This window comes from Vanacampus margaritifer, chromosome 4 (genome assembly GCF_051991255.1).
Source record: "Vanacampus margaritifer isolate UIUO_Vmar chromosome 4, RoL_Vmar_1.0, whole genome shotgun sequence".
NCBI classification, from domain to species: Eukaryota; Metazoa; Chordata; class Actinopteri; order Syngnathiformes; family Syngnathidae; genus Vanacampus; species Vanacampus margaritifer.
Genome location: NC_135435.1, coordinates 3,557,501 through 3,584,980, shown reverse-complemented (window position 1 = coordinate 3,584,980; position 27,480 = coordinate 3,557,501). Strand labels below are relative to the sequence as shown.

Genomic DNA, 27,480 nt, shown 5'->3' with positions numbered 1-27,480 from the left:
ATTAATACAATTCTACAAAATGATCAGCCAAACAATTTCTAAGACTCACGTCTATGACAGCATAGGAGTGGGTTTAAGTTTAGTTTATGTCATCAGGCATGTATATTTTTGCCATTTTTGACCTGGCCTAGAACTGGCTTTTTTTGTTGCTTTCTTTGTTAATTCAAACTCCAACATCCAATTCAAACTGAGCACACTAACTAGAACAGTGCACACAGAAAACACACAAAACAAAAAATTAAACAAAAACATAAAAACCCAAAAGGTCTAATCAGACAGTACATTTGATAAGTTATTAAATACCGACAAGGCTCGCTTCGTCTTAACCCTCCTCAATGTCCTTCCAAACTACAAGTACTACAAAGCAATGGAGGACCAAAAGTGCCTAAATTAAATACATGAATACACCATTAAATAATTAAATAAATGTGTCATGAAATAATTAAATGTGTCATTTATTAATTAAATATAGAATTAAATAAACCAATAATTAAATAAATGTGTCATGAAATAATTAAATGTGTCATTTATTAATTAAATATAGAATTAAATAAACCAATAATTAAATAAATGTGTCATGAAATAATTAAATGTGTCATTTATTAATTAAATATAGAATTAAATAAACCAATCATTAAATAAATGTCATTAATTTATTAAATTACCTACATATATAAATAAATAAATATATATATATATATATATATATATATATATATATATAGCACGTTGATTGATTTAATTGCATATTTAATTAATAAATGAACCATTTAGTTAATTAATGGCACTTTTATTTTTATTATTTAATCATCTATTTAATTTTGGCACTTTTAGTCCTCCATACAAAGCGTCGTCTCGTCGTTCTCATTCCAAGTCAGAAGGTGGCGGTAGTGTAAGAAAAGAACAGTTGCTATTAAATCCAGCTGACTCGTTGACTGCAAACCAGGGAAATTTTGAAAGTTGTTTGGTGTGGGCGTTGGTCCCTATCACTACTTCAACAATCCCATTTGAAGTACATTTGTTTCGTGGAGTGGAAGTTCTCTGTGGCGAAGAAATGGATGTTGACCGATCTGCAGAAATAATTCTGGATATAAGCAAGAAGAAAAACGCCTTGGTTGTATGCTTGGAATCGCCCGTCATATATGGTGAAGAAAGTAACAACATTTCGAGTTCTGAAGCGGAACACATGCAGTATGTAACTCAAGGTATGTGCCACGACGTCTTACGCTTCATTTTGTTTGGAGTCAGCTTGTCATTACTCTTTTCTTTGGGGCGGGGGGGTCTCTAATCAATCACTTACTCGACTCAACGTTGTCCTATTCCATTTTGTTTTTAAATGCTGCAGCTCTCTTTCAAAATGAAGCAGCAGGCAATGATGATGATGATGATGATGATGATGATGATGATGATGATGATGATGATGATGATGATGATGATGATGATGATGATGACGACGACGACGACGACGACGACAGTGGCACAGACAACTCCCAATCTGATAAGGCAGGGACCCAGCTTCAGAGATCTGGACGCAGTGGCGGAATCAATTCAAGGTTACCAGACACATTCCAAACAGGCCATCTTCTGTTTTATGAAAGGTTCAAAGCCTACCAGGACTACATACTAGGTAAGAACAGTTGGTTGGTATGGAATTATACAGCCAGGTGAAAGAAATGTGAACCCTTTATAAAATCGTCATCCAAGCCAAAGCAATTGACAAAGTTTGTTGAAATTAATACAGCACACTTATATCCAATATTTGTATGTTTTTATTGGTCGCAAACTTCAAATGTAAATTAATGTAAACATTCACAGTGCGGGACTGCGGGGTGCAAAATATGTGAACCTTTGGCTTTAGTAACGGGCTAATCCACATAGAGTAACTCCAAAGAGTTCACATTCTGTTCCTTGCAAATTTATGTGGGTTGGCCTCTGTTTGCCACACATGGTACCGATATACTATGTTTGATATTATAAACACTTGTTTTCGATTCTATTTTTCACACATTGAACTCAAATATTATACCTAAAACATTTTCTATGTACACAAAAGGCTTATTTCTCTTTAATACTGTTCACAAATCTGTTTAAATTTGTCAGTGAGCACTTTTGCTGAGAATCCATTCACGACGAAGACAGCATGGTTATTGCACAGGTGTGCCTTACGTTGCCCACATCAAAAGGCAACTCTAAAATGTGGAGTGATACCTTATTGGGGAGAGAGGGGGTGGGGTTTGTAAAACCTGTTTAGTATCTGCTGTGGTCAACATTTGCATAGCCCCGATGTAGCGCCATCCCGATTCAGATCATGTGTTCTGGACCTGAATGATCACAGTTTTTGAATTCAGGGAAAGTCAACTTCTAATTTAGGGTTATTTTAAGAGCGTGTTCAACCTGCTTACAGGAATCTCCCCCCAGGTTGTTGATTGTGGCCTGTAGTGACAAGTATGATGGCCATGCAAGAACGAGGATGATTTCAGCTTTCAGGATTTTTATTTAACACAGGCAATTCACACCCCTGTACCTGTACATGCGGAGCCCCCAAAAACACATGAGCTAAAATAATAAATGAAACATGCGTCTTGGTCATAAGAGACAAGGAGATGGGAAGGAGCGAGTGTTTTACCACATTCCCACAGTTCCCGAAAGGCGGCACATTGGATTTGCAGGCAAAGTGAGCTCTGCATGGGAGCCCTCGATCAATGGATTCTGTCTGTGTAATGAACACATAATAACAGGTATGGAATACACTTTTCAAGCATATTATTGTAAATGTCACCATCTGTCATCATGGATCCTGAGAAGCAAAAACACTAAAGCTAAATACATATTCCTCACTCTGCTACAATAATCAAATTATTGTACTAATGCTAGAATGCTTAAGTTACTGCATTTATTTACTTAAGATTGTGTTGATGAGAATCGGATTTATTACACATTCATTACATTTGCTTATGTTTTTTTTGGGGGGGGGGGTGATAACCCTAGATCACTGGTCATCACAATTTAAACGTGGGCCAACCTCAGAGAGAAGAGAAGAAAGCAGCTGGAAGGAAATTATTAGCAGCATCAGAACATAAATCCCACTGTCCTTAAAAAGGCAACAATCCCTCCTGCTGAGATTCTTACAGGCGAATCTCAAGAGAAGAACAGATGCTTAGCGTCTCTTAGAATACACACTGAGAGAGTGAGGTTCTTTGTCAATAGTACATACTTTTTTTTTTTTGATGTCATTGACATTGATAAAGAAAGTGATGTGACCTGCGTCGACAAAATTGTAAATATTTGTTGCGTTCTTACAAATGTCTGACTGTTGTTGTTTTCAATAACTGCTTCATTTGAGCAAATGAAATGTCACTCATGACGTGTTGACAGTGAACCCGATTAAATTAATGTTTGCCACTGTACAAATAAATGTAAAAGAAAATAGAAATGGAGATATTTTGAATTTACTGTAAATAAACCATATAACCCTTAACAAACCTGTTTCTCAGTTTATTTCATTCATTTGTGTGATAACCTTATGAGAACCTGACGTGTTTTATAGCCACCAACTGCAATTATAAGGCTAAACATTGCCACTGACTAGTCACAGGTATGCATTTTTGGGGGGCTGAATTACTTAATTTTTAGCAGGACAGCAATATCCAATGTTTTGGAATACTCCTCATTCGTAGACCTTTTTTGGTGAAACATTTTTTTTTTTTACTGAAAAAGAAAGTGATACACAGAGCAACATGTTCCCTTCTTGAGCTTCACAACAGTAGCGCCACTACTGACTAATATTAGTGAGTGCTGGTGTGGGGGCATAAAAATCCTTCTCAAGCAGATCTGGAATTATGCTGTCCATTAATCACTCTAACAAAAAATGCCACCTCTGGTGCCAAGTGATGTAAGGTGAAGTGCTTTCCTTTCAGTTCAGTAGTAAACGGAGCATGCCGTGGCCAACAGACTGGGATCTTCACCTTAAAACTCCACATAACCACATATGGAAAACAAAAAAATTACAAAGGGCTAATACCAAGCAGGAACACATTATGTTGTTTTCCAACTGTAGCCTCAATGGTCAAGCTATGAGAATCTGGCTAACATATTTTCCTTATCAGGGTTACTGAGGACTTTTTGATGTCTGTTTTTGTGGCTGCTCAAAGGGTCTGCAGTATCATTCTGAAAATTATCATTCATGCAATAATACCTCTGCATCCCACTTCAGCCGGATAGATTTTTGTATTCCACCCTTTCTGCTAAGCGTCTGCTGCCAGGTCTGTGTAGTGCAGTTTCTTGCGCTCATAGGCCTCCTGCGTTGCGTTCTCCCATGGGACAGTGAGCTCCATGATGAACACAGTCTTTAGTGAAGATGACCAGAGTTCCATGTCTGACCATAAGGTGGTAGCTACAATTTCGGGTGGGAAGATTAGCTGTTGGCCAATATCGACAAGTAGCTTCCAATCTCTGGCCATGGCTAGATGTCCAGCTTTTAGTTTGGCAGAGGGATGATTGGGCTTTTTCTGACCTTCTCGGATGAATGTTGGTGCTATAATGGAATTAGTCTTTCTCAGGGGCAGGGAGTTGATGGTATTTCTCTTGCTCTCAACGGCTGCTGCCAGACTCCTGAGAACCTGGTTGTGCCTCCAGATGTAGCGGCCTTGTGTGAGGCTGGTTTTACAACCGGTCAGGATGTGTTGCAGAGGGCGCAGGTTGGGTCCTCTCCATACCGCTGGTGGAGTTTTTTTTTTTTTTTTTAAATGGGAGCACATCGTAAGTTGCTCTAATGATGAAGCTGTGGTAGCTTGCTTCCATTTCCCAGAGCTCTCTCCAGCTGAGTTTTCTTCCTTCCAGGCCCTCCCACCTCATCCATTGTCCTTGTTTGCGAGACAGCCATGGCGCTTCTTTCCACCTTCTCTTGACGGCGCGCCTCTTCCACCACCATTTTTTTCCCTCTCTGATGTTGAGGCCTTACGCCAAGTTGGTTTACTTAAAGCAAGGCCAAGGCCCCCTCTTCCCTGGTGGACAAGCCCCACAATGTCGTTGTGTCTCAAGGCTGATGTAGCTTGCAGCACCGCATTAGATTGTGACCATTTTCGTCCAGTTACCAGGGGTGGTGCAACATTACTTTTTTTTTTTTTTTCTCAGTAGAGCTCAGTATTGTTCATTCGATTTGACATCATCATTGCTCTCCTTTTTAAAAAAGAAAAGAAAAAAAAAACCTTTTTTTTTTTTTAAATATACAGTGTGTATATATATATATATTTTTTTTTTTTTATTTTTTTTTTTTGCGCGTGCGTGCGTGTGTATTCATCAGTTCACCTAAAGCCCATTAAAAAAAATCCCATACTAATAATATAATATAATAATAAATTGCCAAATGCAGAAACATCAATGTAAGTTATCACGATGTAGTGGCTCTCGCTAACAGACAGAATTAAGTAACCAGAATTAGGTTAAAAAATTCTATATACGTAGACCATGTTTCTATAAATTTTGATATTTGGTTTTTATTTGAGGCAGATATTTTTTCCATTAAAATGTGATTTATGAGGAGGTTAGACCATTGGTCGATATTCAGAGTTTGTTTATTTTTCCAGTTAACAAGAATTGTTTTTTTAGCGATAGTAAGGGCTACAAGTGTAGATTGAAATTGTTTATGTGGTAAGTCAGTTGTTGTTAGGTCACCTAGCAAACACAAGTTTGGAGATAAAGGTATCCTACAGTCCAAAATAGCGGAAAGTTTTTCTAAGACTTTAGTCCAGAAATACATAACCGGAGTACATAACCATAAAGCATGAACATAAGTGTCTGTAGTGTTTTGTAAACATTGGAGACAAATGTCGGAGTCTGAGAGTCCCATTTTCTTAATCATATATTGAGTAATGTATGTTCTGTGAATAATTTTATATTGGATAAGTTGTAAATTTGTGTGTTTTGTCATTTTAAATGCGTTTTCACAAACTTGAATCCAAAAGTCAGATTCCGGTGCTATAGACAAGTCTGTCTCCCATTTCGAGATGGGTAAAGACATTTTATCAGTATATGAAAGTAACTTATATATTTTTGAAAGTTTTTTTGTTGTCGGAGAAAGCTTGTTAATATCTTTAGCTAAAACAGGCGGTTGGAGCGTACCCCGAAGTGTGGAATTTTTTTCTTTATCATATTTTTAACTTGTAGATAATGTAAAAAATTTCCGTTTTTTATATTGTATTTTTGGAGCAAGGATGTATATGATATAAACATATTATCTGAGAAGAGATGGTGGAGATGTGTAATTCCTTTCTGCTCCCACACACCTAAATAAAACGGTTGGTTGTTGAAAGTCGGGGTTATGCCATAGGGGAGAGAGCCCACAGGGCTCCACTTGGGCTTTCGTCAATTCTAGTGCCTTCCACCAGGCAGTCACGGTGGCGGAAATCATTGGGTTTTTAAAACAATTATGTCGCTTAATCGATGTTGTAATAAAGAGTAAATCTCGAAGTCTGAGGTTATTACAATCCTTCTGTTCTAGTTCCAGCCAACAGTTAGTGTCTCTGTTGGGTTGTGCCCATAGAACGATATATTGTAGCTGGTTAGCTATATAGTAGTACATAAAATTTGGTGCCTCTAGACCACCTTTGGATTTACTTTTCTGAAGAGTAGATAGACTAATCTTTGCTTTTTTTTTATTCCAGTAAAATTTTGTAACGGCTGAGTCCAACAACTGGAACCATTTAGCCGTAGGTTTAAATGGAATCATTGAGAAAAAATAGTTTATTTTGGGTAAAACTTTCATTTTAATGGTGGCTATTCGTCCTATTAGAGAAATAGGAAGATTATTCCAGCGCTCCAAGTCACTATAAATGTTATCCAGAAGTGGAGAAAAGTTTAAATGAATTAAATCAGTTAATTTAGGTGAGATTTTTATGCCTAAGTATTTTAAATTACCTATAGGAAATGAGTAGTGTGGGTCCTGGCTTGCAGGGTTCCATGAATTTTCTGTAATAGGTAGAAGTGTTGATTTTGTCCAGTTAATAGAATAATCTGATAACTGTGAGAATTTAGTTATTAAGTTAAATACTTCCCCTAGCGAAGTAGCCGGCTTTTCTAAATAAAGTAAGATGTCATCGGCATATAGATTAATTTTATGTTCTGTTACCCCAGAGTGAATTCCTTGAATCCTTCTTTCCTGGCGTATGGCTAATGCAAGTGGCTCAATAAATATTGCAAATAATAAAGGGTGCAACATTACTGATAGTCTGCTCTCGAAAATCCTTCAAAGTCATCTGGAGTCTTAATTTAGAGCACTTGTACTCTTCGGTTAGGCTTGTTATAGGCAGTTCAAGGACCCCTTTGCCGTAAAGGCTGATGTTAGTCAGGCAGCGTGGGACCCCGAGCCATTTCTTAATGTAATGAGGTCATGTTTCGTTCCATCTTCTCCACCGTTGTTATTGGGACCTCATAGCGTGTGAGAGGCCACAATACTCGAGGGAGAAGACCAAATTGTAGGCACCAGAGCTTAAGTTTTCCTGGCAATAGTGTCTTATTAATGTTTTCCAGAATGTTGGAAATGTCCTTCCGTAGTTGTTGTATTTGGTCCATGTGCCTGAGGCTTTTAACGGGTTGCTCAGACACTGTGGGTATAGGGTCATCACCAATGCAGAACTTCACGTTTTTAAGTTCTCCCTTGACGATTGAGATGCTTCGAGACTTGTTCGGCTTGATTTCCATCCGGGCCCACTTAATGTTCTCCTGCAGTTTTGCAAGTAATCGCCTAGTGCATGCTGCAGTAGTAGTCAGAATGGTTATGTCGTCTATGTATGTATGAAGGCGGATCCCGTTCTTGACTCGCTCACCACCTACCACCCATTTTGAGGCCCTGATGATGACCTCCAAGGCTATTGTGAATGCCAGGGGTGAGATTGTACAGCCTGCCATAATGCCTACTTCTACACGCTGCCATGATGTTGTGTAGTTAGCTGTTGTGAAGCAGGTCTTAAAAAGTAGGCTTTTATTAGTGTAGTGACAGATAATGGAACATGGAAGAAGTTGAAGGATTCCCAGAAGAGGTTATGGGGAACTGATCCAAAAGCATTAGCCAAGTCAAGGAAAGTGACATGGAGGTCTCTTTTGTCTTTCTTTGCTGCTTTGATCTGACGGCAGATCATACTGGTATGCTCCAAGCAGCCAGAAAACCCAGGAATGCCGGCCTTCTGTACAGATTTATCGATATACTTATTCTTCTCCAGGTAGGTGGATAACCTCTGTGCTATTACGCTGAAAAAGATTTTGCCCTCAACATTGAGAAGACAGATTGGCCGGAATTGATTATTGTCTGTTGCATCCTTTTCTTTAGGAATTGATACGCCTCCAGCCCTTCGCCACACCTTAGGTATTATTCCCTTCTGCCACACTACCCTCATGAGCCTCCAAAGGTAGCGTAGAATATCTGGTGCGTTCTTGTAGAGCTTATATGGTACTCCATTCGGACCAGGGTCTGATGCTGATCGTGCGTGTCGTACTATGTTCTCTACTTCCTTCCATTTTGGAAGGTCAGTGTCCAACTTGAAATCAGGAGGTTGAATAGGCGGTATGTCACGAGAGATAGCTAGCTGTTCGTGCCTTTTTTTCATCACAGTAGACCCTTTGTAGATGTTGTTCCAGTTCCTGTTTTGGAGTTTTTAGGGTTCCGCTTTTTTGTTGGTTAAGAGGTCCTCCTCTAGTGACAGGGGTATTGATGCTCTGCGAACTTTGTTTTTTGTCCTGTCGCTGTGCTTCAATCGACTGATTTGACTGGTTGCTTCGTAAGAAGTACTTGTCAATGCGAGGCCCTTGTCTCTGCTCACTCAAGCACCCTCTCTTTCCTTGGTGGATCCTCAATCCCCTGAGTGATGTTATTTTCCTCCAGCCTGAAGTGAGTGGCTTGCTGCTGTTGAGGTTCTTTCATGTTCTTGCCCGTAGTCGTGTCAGTTCCTGGGTCTACAACCGTGTTATCAATCTTTGAGTCATCTTGCGCCCCCGTTCTCGCAAACTCTAGGGGTATTTTCCTTTGTTCACTTTCTGTAGCACGGAGGAGGGGTCTCCAACAAACTGAAGCAGTGTCAGAGACTGCCGTCATGGGTAGCTAGCCCATGACATCCTTAAAGGGGTCTATTTCCTCCTGTCAGCTGTCTCTCCAAGCTGTCACAGAGTTTCCTATGTTGTCAGCTGTACTTTCACAGCAGTCACTGGATGGGTCCAGATATTCCAAATCATTAAACACAGGATATGATGGTAACGTATCCATTGTGCCAATAGATGGTTTTCACATGAGGTACGCTTTGAAAGTATGGGAGCTGTATCTTGACATGAAGAGGAGAGCAATACCATTCACTCGCCTTTTTTGTTTGTTTTGGACACTTCATCAGTAGTGTTCCTTTTGAATCAGTGGGTGTTTCGGCCTTTCAACACTAGACACCCTCATCAAAGGTGGCCAGCTTCAGGGTGATCACGCCTGAGCTTGTCTTATACCCAATCATAAGAGTTACCCAATTTTAAAAGGTGGTGGGTTTTAGCAAGCGGGCAGTACCGCCACTCTTTTGAGTCCAGTCAGGATCTTTCCGCTTTGCCCATATCCACCTGCTGCTTCTCTCGGTTGCTTCAGAGACTGATCTTATTGTCTGCTGCAGAGCCTGTCCATGAATCCCAAGGATCTTCAACAGGCTAATGGTGTAAGAAACCACAAACCCTCTGCATCCCACTTCAGCCGGATAGGCTCTTTTATTCCACCCTTTCTGCTCAGCGTCTGCTGCCAGGTCTGTGTAGCGCAGTTTCTTGCGCTCATAGGCCTCCTGCGTTGCGTTCTCCCATGGGACAGTGAGCTCCATGATGAACACAGTCTTTAGTGAAGATGACCAGAGTTCCATGTCTGGCCTTAAGGTGGTAGCTACAATTTCGGGTGGGAAGATTAGCTGTTGGCCAACATCAAACAAGTAGCTTCCAATCTCTGGCCATGGCTAGATGTCCAGCTTCTAGTTTGCCATAGGGATGGTTGGTCTTTTAGATTAAGAATAACATCAAACAATAATCCAATATTTAACTATTTATTCTGCACTAGGTCTGTGCAATTAAATGGAAATTGAAGTACGATTTCAATTATTACACTACATGATTATCCTTTAGCTAACAGTGGATGGTTACATTAAAGGTAGTATGGGTTATGTTTGAGCAATAAACATATCTACATGCATTTTAGTAAAGCATTTAATAAATGTTTGCGTATGACATACAGAATATTTGTTCATGTCAAACTATTGGGGTCATTTTTTTTTCATTTTAAATTATGCAAGTGCAGTAATTAACTGATTAGAAAAAGAGGAGGATGAGAGTGCAGTGGATCAAAAAAATGTTGCTGACGTCCTCATAAGATCAAATGTTGAAAGAATTAACACATAACAGGTGCTCTTTTTAAATTTGTCTGGCAAAACATGTTGAGAAAAAGGCTTTTTAATTAAACGATGAATTGTGCTTAATAAAAATTCTGAGATGTGATTAATCTGATTAAAAAATTTATCGTTTGACAGCTCTAGTAGGTACAGACCTCTGTAAATTGCTGTATGTATATATTCTGGTCCTATATCAGAATCTGTAATCGGTTTTATTTGTATGTTAACCCTTTAAAAGTGGATTGAAAAAAATAACACAATGCATTTTATTGACATTTTGGGGCTCCATATCTTGGAAAATGTTTTGTACTGGTGGGGTTTTAATTGATTTATCATCATACTTGGGAACTCTACTATGGATTTAGAGAGAAAGGAACTTAGGCCTTTGTTGGGGGTACAGGAGGACTCAAAATGTGGCTACAGGACAAAATTACCATTTCAGACGCCCTCCTTTAGGCCACTGGTTGGCGGTGTGGGCACATGATGATGGGATTGTGCTTTTTACCCCATCAACAGTCAACCAGTCAAATTGAAGAGGTTTCTCTGGGCACAACAACCAAAAAAGTTTAACCTTACTGAAGTGTCAATGTTGAAAAAAAGGACATGCTCCTAATTATTATTTTTTGTCATATTGTTCTCAAAAAACATTTTTTGAATATGCTGCTCTACAATAACTGAATACACGCTTTTGCTTTTCTGTGCATATTTATACAGCCTTCTTTCTTTTTCTTTGAAATGGTTAGGTGACTGCAAGCCTTCAGAGGTCATGTCTTTTACGGCTGACTACCTGCAAAAAGTGGTGCAGCCATGCGGTTGGCAAGCTCTGTGGTCTGCTGAGTGTTTTGATCTTCTGGTGGAGGTGAGACATTGCATGTATTTTTCTGTATTCATTTTCAAATGGAAATGAATATTCCATTTGAGTAATATTTAAATATTAACTCATTCACTGCCATTGATGGCTATAGACCTAAAAAATTCATTAGAATTATTTATTATACTATTAGTTTAAAAAAAAATTCTACTTTAGTTTTTTTATTGAACATTTAGAACAGATATCAAATTTGTGATTAATTGTGAGTTAACTAGTGAAGTCATGCGATTAATTACGATAAAAAAAATGTATCCGCCTGACGCCCCAAATTTTTAATAATATTTACGTCTCATCAGGTGATTAAAATTTTTAATCGTAATTAATCGGCTTCAATAGTTAACTCACGATTAGTCACACATTTTATATCTGTATTTATATTTAAAAAAAATCTAGATTTTCATACTCTTAACAAAAGTGGATTTTTTTTTTAAAAAACTAATAGAAATAGTTCAAATGAATTTTTGACGTCTGTAGCCATCAATGGCATGAAGGAGTTAATAGAAACCATGACACATAACATATGTGGTAATGAAAAAGTAAAGTAGAATTTAATTTAAATGTTTTATGGCGCAAAGTACAAAAATAAAACAAGGTGACGCACACGTCATAATAAGCAAAGTGCACATTACGTTTGCACATGTGTGAAAATCAAGTTAAAAAAAACTAGCTACCAAACAAAGCCGTCATTTGAATGGCGCCTAATGGAGTGTTGAAAATGTTTGCGTAACTGCACAACTTAAAGCTTGCAAGCATTGTTTAAATGACTTTCAGCCTTAAGTGATAAAACGACAGATGCACTTGGTGCCATTTTTAACTTTCCTAATGGAGTTTATTGGCAAAAAAAAACACCATTGCAATGCTCGAGAAGACAGAAGTGTACGCTTGTAAATCTCCGTTCACTCTTCCCAATTTCCAGACAGAAAAGAAGGATCCAAACGGACGTATAAGAGGCTTTTTTTAAACACATTTATTTTGTCAATATTCTGAAAGCGAGGGAACAGACAGAAGCATCACGAAGCTTGCTAGCGGACGTACGTGGAACCAAACTAATGGAGTGGCACTCAGTTAAGAACCTGCGTTTAGCCCCAATTGACCCTTTCAGTGAAGAAAACTTCTACCCGTCTCTTGATGGCGTGTTGTGTCCTCGGTTCAACTCCTGATAAAGTGCACACATTCAATCAAATAATAAGCACTTAAAATAGGCTTAACTGTCGTGTCCCGGCAGAGGGTAGTCAGTAACAACATGCTATTCATGTTTAAAATAGTTTCAATAAAAAACATCAACTTTCCAATGGTTGAAATGGTACAAATGAGCACTTCCCGCGTTAGACTCCATTAGTTTTCAATGACAAGTTGATAGCAGGCTACCAGCCGGCCTACCCATAATGCACCGCGCTGCCGAAATGCTCACTTGGCTTATTGTGGCTATGGTTCAGCGCTTACCAGTTACATTAACATTGTATTGATGGTGTAATGAGTTTAAAAACTATAATTTATGCATATGCTTGCTTTGTCAAGCTGACAAAAACTTTATAAAAGGGGACATATTGCATGTGAAAGTAGACCAAGAAAGTAAGATAAGTTTTTGGCTAGTTTGCTAAGCATCTTGGTGAAAAATCCTTTCTGTTCCACTGTTATGAGACAGTGAGGCTAATTAACATAGGCCTATAATCAGCCCCACAGAGTTTCTCAGCCAATGACTTGGCAGCAAAACGGGCAGAAGTTCCAGAACGAAATAAACACTTGATGCGGCTTCTTGAAACTATCATGTCAATGCCAAATGGTAAACTAAGCATTGGTACAGACAAGCATGAGCTAACTGTGTTACTAGTATTGGAACTAGTGTTGTTCCGATACTGGTATCGGGAGAGGCCCCGATACTGCATTAAAACAATGGTATCGGTGAGTACTAACAAGTAACATGCCGATACCATTAATTCTGACACTAATCTAGGACTTTGGATGCAGCATCTTGTGTCTTGCTCATGCATGACATTCACTGACATGTGACATGTTCACTGCATGCCGAGCTAAGATATCCTATTGGCCCTTGAATGCTCTGAACCAATGGCAGGACAGTTTTTTCATGTTGAGAAAAAAAAACGTAGGTATCGGTATGGCATCGGCAAAGCTGGGTATCGGTATCGGGGGGCAAAAAACGGTATTGGAACAACTAACTATTATAATAATAATAATAATAATTATTATTATTATTATTACATATTCTGTATTGTGCTTTACATAGTAAAATGATGTTCTATTGTGTATAGTGTCTTGTTTTATATACTTGTGTATAATGTCATAAATGATGTTACGTTACTGGTCATTTGTCTCCCTTTTTCCACCAAAAATGACAATTTATGAGATGAACATTCCAAAAGAACTTTGGCCGCATTGCATTACATAAACATCCCACTGCCTCACTTGCACCTTGCCAATACAACAAACCCTCACTGATTCAAAATGTGTGCGTAGTTGCAAATTTATTCCAACTAACCAATAGATGGGCATTATTTCAGGTTTGTGATGTGGACTTCAGCGAGCTAAGGGCTCGTGTGAAGCCCATGCTTCCTCTGCAATGTGAGGTCAGAGGATGTCAAATTAACGAGCAAGCCGTGGCAGAGCTTTTGGAGGTAACCCAGCACAAGGTCCCCCTAATGGAACTTAAGATTGTCTATGAGGAATCAGGAGACTACGACCAGACCGCCTTGGCCATTGAGCATCTCAGGTATGGTTTTACCCTATTAACTGTGTTGAACCGTGTGTGACTCTCTATAATTGTGTGAAAAAGGAAACAACATCTTGGTAAAAGTCAGTCTGCTAGCTTGCCTTTTTTTTATTTGATAGAAACTAATAAACGCTGGCAAATTGCTCCTGAAGATTGTGTGTTTTCATAGCAGATCATTTTCATAATCAAGATCGTTATCAGGCTTTTGCAAAGCTTGCTGATGAGCTGATCATTAGATTCAGCTGCGTTGAAGGAGGGAAACAGGGAAAATGGGCTGGATAGGGGCTCTTGAGGACTGGACTTGGGCACCATTGCTCTAAAGTATTGAATGTTTTTTGTAAATTTACTAAAACATGTTTTTTATCCATGGCTGTGCACATTTCTTCAGTTAACTCCATTAATGCCATGGTGTAGGCATTTGATCAATCACAAGCTGCTTGTAACGCTATAATTTCCAGGGATCCGCAATGTTCACAAAAGTCAAGCATTGTTTTTATGGACGTGATCTCTTCCAAAAGAGACTGTGTGTGTGTGTGTGTGTGTGTGTGTGTGTGTGTGTGTGTGTGTGTGTGTGTGTGTGTGTGTGTGTGTGTGTGTGTGTGTGTGTGTGTGTGTGTGTGTGTGTGTGTGTGTGTGTGTGTGTGCGTGTGTGTGTGTGTGTGTGTGTGTGTGTGTGTGTGTGTGTGTGTGTGTGTGTGTGTGTGTGTGTTTGGGCGAATAGAGAGACATGATTTGTCTGTCTCCCCGTCTCGTCATTTACCGCATCTTCACAGTAGGATCATTAGTATCACGGTACTACAAACGCAAATTATGTCAAAGTTGGGACAGTGTATACAAGGTAAATAAAAACAAGATACAGTAAAATAATTCGAAAATCTTTTTCAAGCTATATTCAATTTAATCATACTTGCTAACTCTCGCGATTCAGGCGGGACTCTACTACAGACGCGTTTTTCAAACTCATGAACGTGATTGTTTGGAAATATTGACTCATTTTGAAATTGATGCCTGCAACACGCTCCCAAAAAAATGCGACAGGGACAACAAAAAACCCTATTTGGGGAACAGATGAATATTAGGGGTGTCAAAATTAGTGCGTTATTTTTTAGTTAATTTAAAGGTTCTTTAACACCACAAATTTTATTAATGTGCCCCCTAATGACCGCCCCTTACTTGAAAAGCCTGCATTGGGGAATTCCAGTAACAATGCAGCAGACACGTCCGCGTCAAAATTTAGCAGTAATAAATTTAATAATAAGGCATATATTTGTAGAGACTGGGTTCAAGTTGTATTTTACAATTTAAAACATTTGCATAATTTCACAAGTTGCTTTATGTTAAAGATTAGATAGCTCTTAACTCATTTGCTCCCAAAAACATATAAACATTTTAAATGTGAAAACAAGTGTCCCAAAGACCTATCTATAAGTTTTTCATGGTTTTTTTTAATGCTAGAGCATGCAGAAGGCTCATTTACTCACAATACTATACAGATTTGTGAATAATGATGAAACTTATCTAAATTCTATCGCTAATTGCTGCAAAACGGAAGCAGAAATATACTTTTTTTTCCTGATGAAAGAAGAGACTCTATTCTTTCTTTTGGTATATTCCATGTTTTTATAACAATAGAACACAATATTCTGTGGGCCTTGCAAAATCAGTTACAATCCAGTAAAACAGCCGGGAGCAAACGGGATTGCTTCTGTGAAAATGGCTAGGAGTGAATGAGTTAATATGAAAAGAAAAATGCCCTGAGCTGTCAACGTCTTACGAACACTATTATGCCATCTAATGGCAGAAAAATTACCTCAACACAAATCAATATTACACTCTACAGTAAAACTTTTTAATTATAACTCAAGTTTATGAATTTTTATGAAATTACTGTTCCAATGACTAAAAGATGCAGCCATTTTTCTATTAGTTTACCATTTTTTTCCCACTTTTATTTTATCAAGAGTATGAAAACTTACGAAAACATATTTTATTGTACATTTTATTGTACATTTAGAACAGATATAAAATTTATGATTAATCGTGAGTTAATTATTAGTCATGCGCTTAATTACAATTGAAAATGTTAATTGCCTGACACCCCTAGTTAATATGAAACAGGTGAATGTCATGATTGCATATAAAAGGAGCATCCCTGAAACTGTTGACAGGCAAGGATGGGACGAGGTTTACCAGTTTGCGAACAATCACATGAGCAAATAGTCCAACAGTTTAGGAACGTTTTATCAATGTACAATTGCAAGCAATTGAAGGATTTATGTTGTTATGTTATGTTGTGTTACGTTGTTGCACTGCATTTCGTGTACACACTCGCCACTGTATTTTCAGATTCTTCTACAAGCATGTCTGGAGACTGTGGGATGATGAAGATGAAGACGATGACTTTGATTACTTTGTCCGTTGTGTCGAGCCTCGTCTTAGACTGTAAGTGTATCTTGGGTCATATTAGTGATACAAAATGAATAAATATGTCTAAACCATTTTAAATGTCTCTTACCACAGATACTATGACATCTTAGAGGAAAGAGTCCCAGCAGGTCTTGTGGCAGAATACAAGCTGGTATTGGAAAAATGTACACAGTGCTTTCAGCAGTTTTCATTGCTACGCAGCAGCCTCGGCAATGACTCTGACTCAGATCTGGATAATATATCCATGGTGGAGTGCTTAAAGCTCTGTGAACAGCTGGAAACATTAAAACGGAAGTTGTACTTGATTGAGAACCCATTGTTACGGCAAGTGAGATGTTTCACTTGAAATGTTTCCCAATTAGCCCCTACCTCTTCTTTTAATCCACAAACTCTTTTTAAATACCAGATATGTGCTGGGCTACAAAGGTAATCCTCGACATCAGTTCATCCAAAGTCGTGGGCTGAGAGAGTCAGGCATCAAGGTTGCACATGTGGTCACACCCTCCTGCACCACAAATCAACTCCATTCCCTCCTAAATGACAGACTTCTGCATCACTTTTCTTCTGAGGACACTGAAGTCCAGGTACTCGCATCATACTGTTGCAGAATTCCTTAGATTTTTATTCTGAGTGTTGACTATACCTTGCCAAATTAAGCCAATGCATGATGATCACATCCTGGTGTCTTTTCCTGCTTAAGTAATATACAAAAGTATAGAGTGTTATATTTCTTATTAAAAATTACATTACACAATTTTTTTTTTACGCTGTAACAGAATAATGGCATTTACGAAGGAATAGGGATGTTGGATACCAATTATTTTCAGACCGATGCCAGTACAGTTCTCAGGACTAATACCAAGTATCAAAAGTGCTGTTGGTATCGCACCAGCACTTTGATACTAAAATTTCCCCCCAAAAAACAATGACAGATAATTTTAAAGAAAGACCTACTGTATATATCACAATATAGCATTTTCTTAAAATTGTGTGAAATTAATGGCAATTTTCTATTCTTCTAATTTTAATTCCTATTTCCTTGAATGGCCACAATGCCGTCGCGAGTACCGGTCGGTACCTTCATCTTGAAATATGGCATTAGTATTGGCGTGATATCTGGCATTGGTACTTGCCCATCCCTAGCATTTACATTAATTTCACTAGGGAAAGAGATTTGCAATATGAATGTTTTGAATTACTAGCGTGGTCACGGAACGAATTTTAACTTGTATTTTAAGGCATAACTGTAAAAATATGTATTAATATCAAGCTGCGTTGTTATACAATTCGCTTCCCAACTACTTAGCAATTTTAAGCAGAACTTTGTTCTTTGCGATCAGCCTCATAATTCACAATTGCAAAGATTTCTTCGACTAATTCCAGATGAAAACCGCCACCTTGATCTACAAACATAATTCCAATGAAAATGGGTCCTTGTGTTAAACATAAATTAAAACAAAAAAGAGGAATGCTCATCAAACACCTGTTTGGAACATCCCACAAGTGAACAGGCTAATTGGGAACAGGTGGGTGCCAAGACTGGGTATAAAAGGAGCTTCCCTGAATTGCTCAGTCATTCACAAGCAAAGATGGGCGAGGTTCACCTTTGTGAAAGAGTGCATGAGAAAAAGACCAAAAACCAACATTGAATGTCCGTAACCTTCCATCCCTCTAGCGGCACTGCAGCATAAACCAACATCAATGTGTAAATTAGGAACACTTCACAAAACCATTGTCAGTAAATACAATTTGTCGCTACATTTGTAAGTGCAACTTAAAACTCTACTATGCAAAGCAAAAGCACCCAGAAACGCCGCCGGCTTCTCTGGACCGAGCATATCTAAGATGGACTGATGCAAAGTGGAAAAGTGTTCTGTGGTCTGACGAGTCCACATTTTACATTGTTTTTGGGAATTGTGGACGTCGTGTCCTCCGGGCCAAAGAGGGGAAAGATTCATCCAGCCAGCATCTGTGATGTATGGTGTTAGTGCCAATGGCATGGGATACTTACACATTTGTGAAGCCATCATTACTGAAAGGTAGATACTGGTTTTGGTCCATCTTAGATATGCTGCCATCTAAGCAACGTCTTTTTCATGAGCGCCCCTGCTTATTTCAGCAAGACAATGTCAAACCACATTCTGCATGTGTTACAACAGCGTGGCTCTGTAGTAAAAGAGTGCGGGTACTAGACTGGCTTTCCTGCAGTCTAGACTTGTCTCCCATTGAAAATATGTGGCACGTTATGAAACTAAAATAAAATATGACAACAGAGACCTCGGACTGTTGAACAGCTAAAGCTGCAAGAATGGGAAAGAATTCCACCTAAAAAAGCTTCAACAATTGGTGTCCTCAGTTCTCAAACTTTGATTGAATGTAACGCGTGGCAGCCATAAAATTCCAAGTTCATGATTATTTGCTAAAACAGAACAATAAATATCTTATTCAATTAAATATCAGTTGGACATGATATGCAAATTAATTGTATTCTGTTATTTATGTTTACCACAACGTCCCAACGTCATTAGAATTGGGTTTGTATATGAACACGACTCAAAAGAAATCTAAAATTGCAGAAAAGTATCTGACACAAACATGCTAAAATGATTGGCACGCAGTTTGGCCTCTTATGTAATACATTTACTGATACTTAAATGTGTGTATTACTGCACATACGCTTGTATATATTTTAACAATGTAAATGCAGTGTTTTTTAGCAGTTATTTCAGGACAATTTTTTGTTGATATACAAACCAGAACTAGGCAGATGTTTGCTATTACCGAGTGCCTTTGTAATCATGTGTGTGTTTGTATGTGTATGAAGTTCCATAGAGATCCAGTTTCTGCGGCGGATGGGTGCCATCAGGGTGACATGGTGTTTGTTCTCCCGGGAGTGTACAGTGTTACCAGCTCCATCCTGCTTCCAGACTCCATCACTATAGAGGGTATACAGTTTGAAATATTAGGATACGGGTAATAAATGTACTGTGCATACAGAAATTATTTGCAGATATTCAGATTTCCCATATTTTTTAAAGTTACAGTCTCATACATTACAAACTTTTGCACAAAATACCACATCATGACAAAGCTTTTTGCGAATTGTTAAAAAAAAAATCACTTATTCCATAAGGCTTAAAATAAGCAGATTTACATCCCTAGTTTTTAAGTCAAAATACACACTTTGTGCCTCAGTCAAAGACATTGGAACACATAACTGTCAATCAATGTTTATTGTGGGAAAATGCAGAGATACCACATTTTACAAAAATCCTTAAAAGCTAACTCGGTAGTAGGTCCAGAAAGTAAAAACCCTGCCACAGTTTGGCTTTTGCCTCTGACGCTTACTAGCTAGCTAGCTCCCTAGCAGGTAAACGAGCACCATGGGGGCTAGCTAGCTAGCACCTGGGGCTAAAGCCAAACTGTGGCAGGGTTTGTACTTTCTGGACCTGGATTTGCCACCTCTGCTTTGTGACTTCCAAATATAAAAAATATAAAAAAATCTTCAGAGTGGCCGGCCACTACAACTGAGTGCTTTATGGTATCCCGCTGCTTCCTCTGTGCGTGACTTTGGAGGCAGGGAACGCAGCACCATAACCAACTGGGTTAGTGTTAGAGCCTGTCTGACTGAAGAATATTACTGTGACGTACGTAGGAAAAGTCAATGGTCAATGTGTTGTGCAATTCACCTTAGTCCTCGCGACTACTCGCTAGCTGCCTTCTTCATCAATGTACAAGTCACTAATGGGTATGTCAGATGGCTTTTGCAGCGTCAGTGGCTTAATAGAGGACTAGTAGTCCTTTGGCAAGGTAAACACGAGCAACACCTCCGTACATTAATTCAATTTTGACCAAAAGTGAGTGATGTAATTTAGGTCACTGTCATATTTTTAAATCAGTCACAATTATCTGACAACTTTTGTTAGCCTACTAATATTTACCTTCCAAATGTGTAATATTCATGCTTCTCATGAACTAAAAAGTGTGAATTAAAAAAAAAATTTGAAGAAGTGAATTTAGGAAATTAAAACTGTTAAAAAAAAAAATATATATATATAGTGAGGAAAATAAGTATTTCACCCCCTGGTGATTTTGTGAGTTTGACCCTTTACAAAGAAAGGAACGGTCTATAATTTTCATGGTATGTTCATCTTAACAGTGAGAGACAGAATATTAAAAAAAATCCCAGGAAATCACATTATATTAATTTTAAACATTTATTTGTCTTTTATTGAGGAAAATAAGTATTTCACCCCCTAGCAAAACATGACTCAGTACTTGGTGGAGAAACCCTTGTTGGCAAGCACAGCGGTCAGACGTTTCTTGTAGTTGGTCACCAAGTTTGCGCAGATCCCAGGAGGGATTGTGGCCCACTCCTCTTTGCAGATCCTCTCCAAATCCTGAAGATTTCGAGGCTGTTGCTTGGCAACTCGAAGCTTCAGCTCCCTCCACAAGTTCTCTATAGGATTAAGGTCTGGAGACTGACTAGGCCACTCCATAACCTTAATGTGCTTCTTCTTGAGCCACTCCTTTGTTGCCTTTGCTGTATGTTTTGGGTCATTGTCATGCTGAAACACCCATCCACGACCCATTTTCAATATCCTGGCTGAGGGAAGGAGGTTCTCACCCAAGATTTCCCGGTACATGGCCCCATTCATCCTCCCCTCGATCCGGTGAAGTCGTCCTGTACCCTTAGCAGAGAAACAGCCCCAAAACATAATGTTTCCACCACCATGCTTGACGGTGGGGATGGTGTTCTTGGGGTCAAAGTCAGCTTTTTTCGCCCTCCAAACACGGCGAGTCGAGTTGATGCCAAAGAGCTCGATTTTAGTCTCATCTGACCACAGCACTTTCTCCCAAGCCTCCTCTGAATCATCCAGGTGCTCATTGGCAAACTTCAGACGGGCCTGTACATGTGCCTTCTTGAGCAGGGGGACCTTGCGGGCACTACAGGATTTCAATCCATTACGGCGTAGTGTGTTACCAATGGTCATCTTGGTGACTGTGGTCCCAGCTGCCTTGATATCATCAACAAGCTCCTGCCGTGTAGTTCTGGGTTGTTTCCTCACCTTTCTCATGATCCGGTTCACTACACGAGGTGAGATCTTGCGTGGAGCACCAGACCGAGGGAGATTGATGGTCAATTGGTGTGTCTTCCATTTTCTAACTATCGCACCAACAGTTGACTCCTTTTCACCCAGCTGCTTGCTAATGGTCTTGTAGCCCATTCCAGCCTTGTGCAGGTCTACAATCTTGTCCCTGACGTCCTTAGACAGCTCTTTGGTCTTGCCCATTGTGGAGAGGTTGGAATCTGATGCATTGATTGATTCTGTGAACAGGTGTGTTTTTGTACAGGTAACGGGAACTTAATTAGGAATACCAATTAAGTAAGAGGACTAATGTGTGTGCCTCCTGGTCACATGACTGGTCTGTGGGAGCCAGAATTCTTGCTGGTTGGTAGGGGGTGAAATACTTATTTTCCTCAATAAAAGACAAATAAATGTTTAAAATTAATATAATGTGATTTCCTGGGATTTTTTTAAATATTCTGTCTCTCACTGTTAAGATGAACCTACCATGAAAATTATAGACCGTTCCTTTCTTTGTAAAGGGTCAAACTCACAAAATCACCAGGGGGTGAAATACTTATTTTCCTCACTGACATATATATAAATGAAACCAATTGTTTGTCTGTTAAGGGAAATGTATTAAGCAAAAAATATAGTTCATCTGAATACACTATTATTCTATAGAATTTTCAGTAGGATACGTGAATGTTGAGAAGTTTGACAGCGGCTGCCCTACATTCAACTTCCCTATTAGATCATCCTATCTTTATTTTTTAATAAAGCTATTATCCCTGGGATTAACCTGCAAAAACATACTCCTGAAAATGACTAATTGTCTCCTCAAATTAAGTCATTGATTGGGAAAAAAAGGGGGGGAAATAGATTGATTCCATTTTGGACTAAAACTATAATAAGTGCCGTTTACTACTGTCTGGATGGATACATAGAATTGGTTTTACAGAAGGCACATTCCTTTCACTGTTGCCTTAACCTAATTCATATCTCTCCTAGGATTTGGACCCCCTGATGAGGTGGTGATTGAGAAGAAGTACACTGGAGACTCATTTATTGTGTCTACAGGAGCTGATGTCAGAATGTCCAACATTAAGTTTATTCAATCTGATGCAATTGAGGGAATTTTATGTGAGTATCATGTTTAAAAAACACAAAGACTGAAAACAGCCAAACTACCCACAATGAACTCATTTGCTCCCAACGACGTTTAAATATGTTCTATTTTAAATGTTTTAAGTGTCCCAAAGACGTATTTATAAAAAAAATTTATGCTAGAGCATATAGAAGGCTTTGATGCGTCTGAACTGAAGAGAACGCTTAAAGCAATGGTAGTTATTAAAAAAATTACCAGCAGGTGGCATCAGAGTATAAGAGATCAAACAGGGCCATGTTGTAAACAAGCTCTTTTCCCCACTGTTTTAAACAGATTTGTGAATAATGATGAAACTTAGTAATATTCTACTGCTAATTGCCTAAAAACGGAAACAGATAGAAATGTACTTTTTTTCCTGATGAAAGAAGAGAATCGTTCTTTTGGTAGGTTGCATGTTTTTATAGCAATAGAACACAATATTCTGTGGGCCTTGCAAAATCGGTCAAAATCCAGTAAAACAGCTGGAAGAAAAACAAGATTGCTTCAGTGAAAGTGGCTGGGAGTGAATGAGTTAATTGTCGTAAGGAGGTTGGCTCTGTTGATTTTTAGCTAGACGTGTGGTCTCTTGAAATGATCGCTTGTCAATAGTTATAGTCTAACAATATTATTAATTGCTGAGAACTTCTTATCTCAATTCCATTCATTTAAAGATACACGCATTGCTTCAGGGGAGCCTTCAATACCCACCCTCTTATTATGGTTATTTATGTATTATCTATTTGGTGACTAGGTGTAAGAGAGGGAAGTCTGTCCATGGAGAATTGTGTGCTTCAGTGTGAGACCACCGGAGTTGTTGTCCAAACATCTGCCCACCTGACTATGACTATGTGTGATCTATATGGATCCAAGGTAATTTGTTAAGTACAAGGATCAATTCTATATCTTTTGTATTTGTATTTTGTTCATCTCTTATAGAAGCTCTAAACATTTCCAGTGCTGTAAGAAAATAAGTCATAACCTGTCCTTAGTCATCATAAATGTCATCTTTGTTTTTGTTTTTATAACTGTCAATATCTGATTTGAAAGTTGATCTGATGTTATATGAACACATGACATGCTGTGTGTTCTATGCAGGGGGCTGGTATTGAGATTTATCCTGGCAGTGTGTGCACTCTGGTTAGCAACGGCATCCACCATTGTAAGGATGGAATTCTCATCAAGATGAATCAACCGATGGTGGGTGGACAAGAGTTTTTTTTTTTTAATACCTTATTATTCATTCGGCAGCCTTTCCAAGTCAACATGTCATCATCATCGCTTTCTCTTTTTTAAATTTTTTTTGTATGTGTGAGTTTGTGCGCTTTAATTCACCTGAAACCTTTAAAAAAAATAATAATAATAATTCCTTCACCTTTACCGGATACTTAGTCTCGCCAGAGTCGGGAAATTGTCAGGAGACCAGAGGGGAAGGATCAAAGGAAAGAAAGATAAAACAAAGTGAAATCCAGTACCAACCAGACACCACCTACCACCCACAGAATCATTCACCAACCCCTGAAATATCTCAATCCCAACAGATTAGGGAGACATCAAGAAACCAGAGGAAGCACTAAAGAAAAGAAGGAAGGAAGGATAGACGATTCAGTGACCAGTGGGAGAAGGGTTAAACTTGTGTATTGTTGCCACAGTTGGTGGCAGAGGAGTACAGCGACAAAGTCTGATGTTTGCCATTGTGCATCAAACAACTCCTGCGCTTGGATCCGATTCAAACAAAAATGATTAATAGTGTATATTGTCTATCATGTAACGCTGGATTCAGACTGAATGTGAAATATTGCTTCGTACCATGTGTCCCGAAAATGTTTGTTTGGCATTTTGACTGATATTTCAAGGTCCACAGAAAATTTTGTGTTTGGACTATGGAAACACACATACTACCAAATGAAAGATTGAGCTCTCATCTTTCATCAGAAAAAAAAGTTTTTTAGTAATCAACAATAGAATATAGGTTAGTTTCACCCAAATGCTCTGTTTTGGACCAAAATACGTAGAAATCAAGCTTTTTGTGAAACGATATTTCATGCACTCTAGTGAATTTGACACTTTTTATTCCCATGAATGATGCCACAAACACCTAAACAGTACTTTACTTCTATAAAACACTACCACCAACAATGAAAAAGTGTTTTTGATAGCAAAATAGGTTTATTTACATTCAACAGTGTAACAATTTGGCAAACTATTTACAAATGTGTAACACTCCCCTGCGTGCAAGGGGGACGCAGCAGGATTTGCACCACAGATTAGTTTCACTACGATTGCCCCTTCGCGTGCAGACCCTACACTTTCTTGCCGGCCTTTTTTTCCGGGGAGTAGCAGATATGTACTGCAGTGTGTGTTTGGCCATGTTGCCATCAAGTCTAATCTCAGGATCATGATACGGTGACCTGGTGTTACGTCTGGCTTCCTCATGCCCTTCAGTTCCTATACCTGCAACAACTTGCTCCTCCTCCTTGTCCTGTGGTAACAGCCACCCTCTCACCACCTAGACGGATAAACTCCAAAAATTGTTGGCACTTCCCAGGATTTTTTGTTTTGTGCAGGATATATGCATTGAACATGCATATTTGAAATAGATAGGCAACACATTTTTTGTGCCATTTCAATGTTTCCCGTGTGAATGGGTGGTAAGAGATGTTCTGATCCATCTTACCCACTCCATTCATGGTGGCATTGTAGTCCAGAACCAGTGTCTTCTCCGTGATCAAACTGCACCCACTCCTCCGATGAATATACATTGGACTCAGGGTACTCTTCATCGTCCAATTGAACGTCCGCCTGTGCAGAAGTGCTCATTTGTGCACCACGTTTTCCGGCATTAGCATCGCTAGCCAACGCTTCAACTCCGGCGTCAACTTCTGAGTCACCATCATCATCATCAATGTGCTCTTTAGCACTGGTCGATGCTTTTCGTCTTTGAAAAAAATGCTCAAGCGTGAGCTGCTTGCAACCGGTCGCCATTTTCGCTTCCTCAGCCATTCTCCCCTCAACACTCTAGCTCCACCTCACGTCTTCTACTACTGACCCCTACCCGATCTTGTCCAAAGAGAGTCATCGCTGCCATCTAGTGCCCATAAATAGTCATTATACTAACTCAATCTGCTTGATACTTTGAGCACAGCTGGCCAAGGCTTTCCTCCACCCGTTTCTATAAAAAAACATAGTTAACGTTTTTGGTGGCACTCATTTTGATTTTACTAAACGTTATTAAACATTTTGGCGGTCAAAGAGTTAAAAAAAACTAAAACTAACTATAATTATAGCAAAAATGTCCTTCGTTTTAGTCGTTGGTAATTCATTTAATACATAAGCCTTTGGGGATTATTTTAAAATGTTATTTTAAGTATATTTATTTCAATATTAACCAAAATAAAGATTTTTTAAAGTGTGTCACATTGAAGTGATGTTTTCATTTTACTATGGTGTTTATTAAATATTATGCACAAGTAATACACATAAAAAATAAAACTAATACTGAAACTAACTAAAACTAAACTAAATCTAAGCATTTAAAAATAATAACTAACAGAACCACACTGAAAACTAATTAAAACTAACTAAAATGAAAATTCCAAGCCCCTGCACTGCGGAGTACTTGAACTCTACACTAAACAGTGGTGTGGACTCGAGTCATGTGACTTGGACTCGAGTCAGACTCGAGTCATGAATTTGACGACTTGACAAAATGTTAAGACTTGCAACTCGACTTGGACTTTACCAACAGTGACTTCACTCGGACTTGAGCCCTTTGACTTGAAAAGACTTGCTTCTGCCACCAAAACAAAAAGATTAAAATGAATGTTGGCGAGTAAGTTCCTCTCGGTGTGTGTGCGAGCTGGGCTGACAGCGCCGTCATTCAGACATGTCAGGGAAGGCGCAAACACACACCGCCTACGCTAAAGCAGATAATACATTGACACCAATGCAACAGCCTTGGTGGATTTTACTTTGAAGTCTGCCTGCATGGTGGCGTGAACTACTTCCCTTTGACATTTTGGCTTGCATTATCAGCGTTCTTAATTAAATTACATATTTTCTACCACCATCATCATAATGCCACCCCGAAAGTATGAATTACCCAATTTAGGATGCGAAGAAACCGCAAGTTAAGTCGTTGCACGATATGGTACAAGTCTCCGCCGTTCGTGGCTAGTAACTAACTGTTAGCGTTAGCATCTGGTGCCTGGCTCCCAACAGTAGTTTGACAACTGTTGCTTGGCTTGCTTGCTTTTCTTATTATTTCCATTATTGTGGACCTATGCTACATTGTAATCCACTCTCCTTGTTTAAACTAAGGGAATGTGCCTTAAATTTCACTTAGATGTATTTTTCATTATTAAAAATAAATAAATAAAATGTTGCCTTTATTTATAGTTATTTTATAAAACACTAGCTTAAAAAAAAAAAACATTCAAAATGTCCAATATGGGCATTTGGATTTTAGGAACTTCAAGTGCATTACAACAATATAACGTAAGGCAGGATGCCTTCACCTTGTTATTTTATACATGGACCATGTATAAAATAATTATGTATCTTGCCTTATATTGCACTTAAAGTTGTGTGCCTAAATCCTAACAGCCATATTAGACATTTTGTATATATTGTGTGATCTGTTGCACCTCTAGTTGGTTTGGTACAAAAACTATGAGGTGGTCAACAAAAAAATGAATTGCAGTATGTCCAAGATTAGATCACTGACGGAGAGGCAACAACTTCAAATTTCGTTTAACATCTGAAGTTGCACAAAAAACGGTACGTAAGCTAATGTCTGTTGTTTATCGGCAAATTATCGTTGCTAGCTGCGTAGTTAATGAGACTGTAAA

General features: G+C 38.7%; 1 protein-coding gene across 2 annotated transcripts in view; it reads left to right on the top strand.

The window, feature by feature from the left end:
• Positions 1 to 932: 932 nt before the first annotated feature.
• shcbp1 (SHC SH2-domain binding protein 1) overlaps positions 933 to 27,480 on the top strand; it is a 28,184-nt gene continuing 1,636 nt past the window's right edge. The window contains exons 1-12 of one of the 2 annotated variants that reach the window (XM_077563823.1): positions 933 to 1,205; positions 1,346 to 1,400; positions 1,452 to 1,627; positions 11,135 to 11,250; positions 13,782 to 13,990; positions 16,337 to 16,432; positions 16,511 to 16,741; positions 16,824 to 17,001; positions 19,242 to 19,362; positions 22,498 to 22,629; positions 23,385 to 23,503; positions 23,729 to 23,830. In XM_077563823.1, coding sequence (XP_077419949.1) covers positions 1,055 to 1,205; positions 1,346 to 1,400; positions 1,452 to 1,627; positions 11,135 to 11,250; positions 13,782 to 13,990; positions 16,337 to 16,432; positions 16,511 to 16,741; positions 16,824 to 17,001; positions 19,242 to 19,362; positions 22,498 to 22,629; positions 23,385 to 23,503; positions 23,729 to 23,830 — 1,686 coding nt within the window. In that variant the 5' untranslated portion in view covers positions 933 to 1,054. Of the gene's footprint in view, positions 1,206 to 1,345; positions 1,628 to 11,134; positions 11,251 to 13,781; positions 13,991 to 16,336; positions 16,433 to 16,510; positions 16,742 to 16,823; positions 17,002 to 19,241; positions 19,363 to 22,497; positions 22,630 to 23,384; positions 23,504 to 23,728; positions 23,831 to 27,480 lie in introns of both variants that reach the window. The other variant, XM_077563822.1, reaches the window with a different exon arrangement.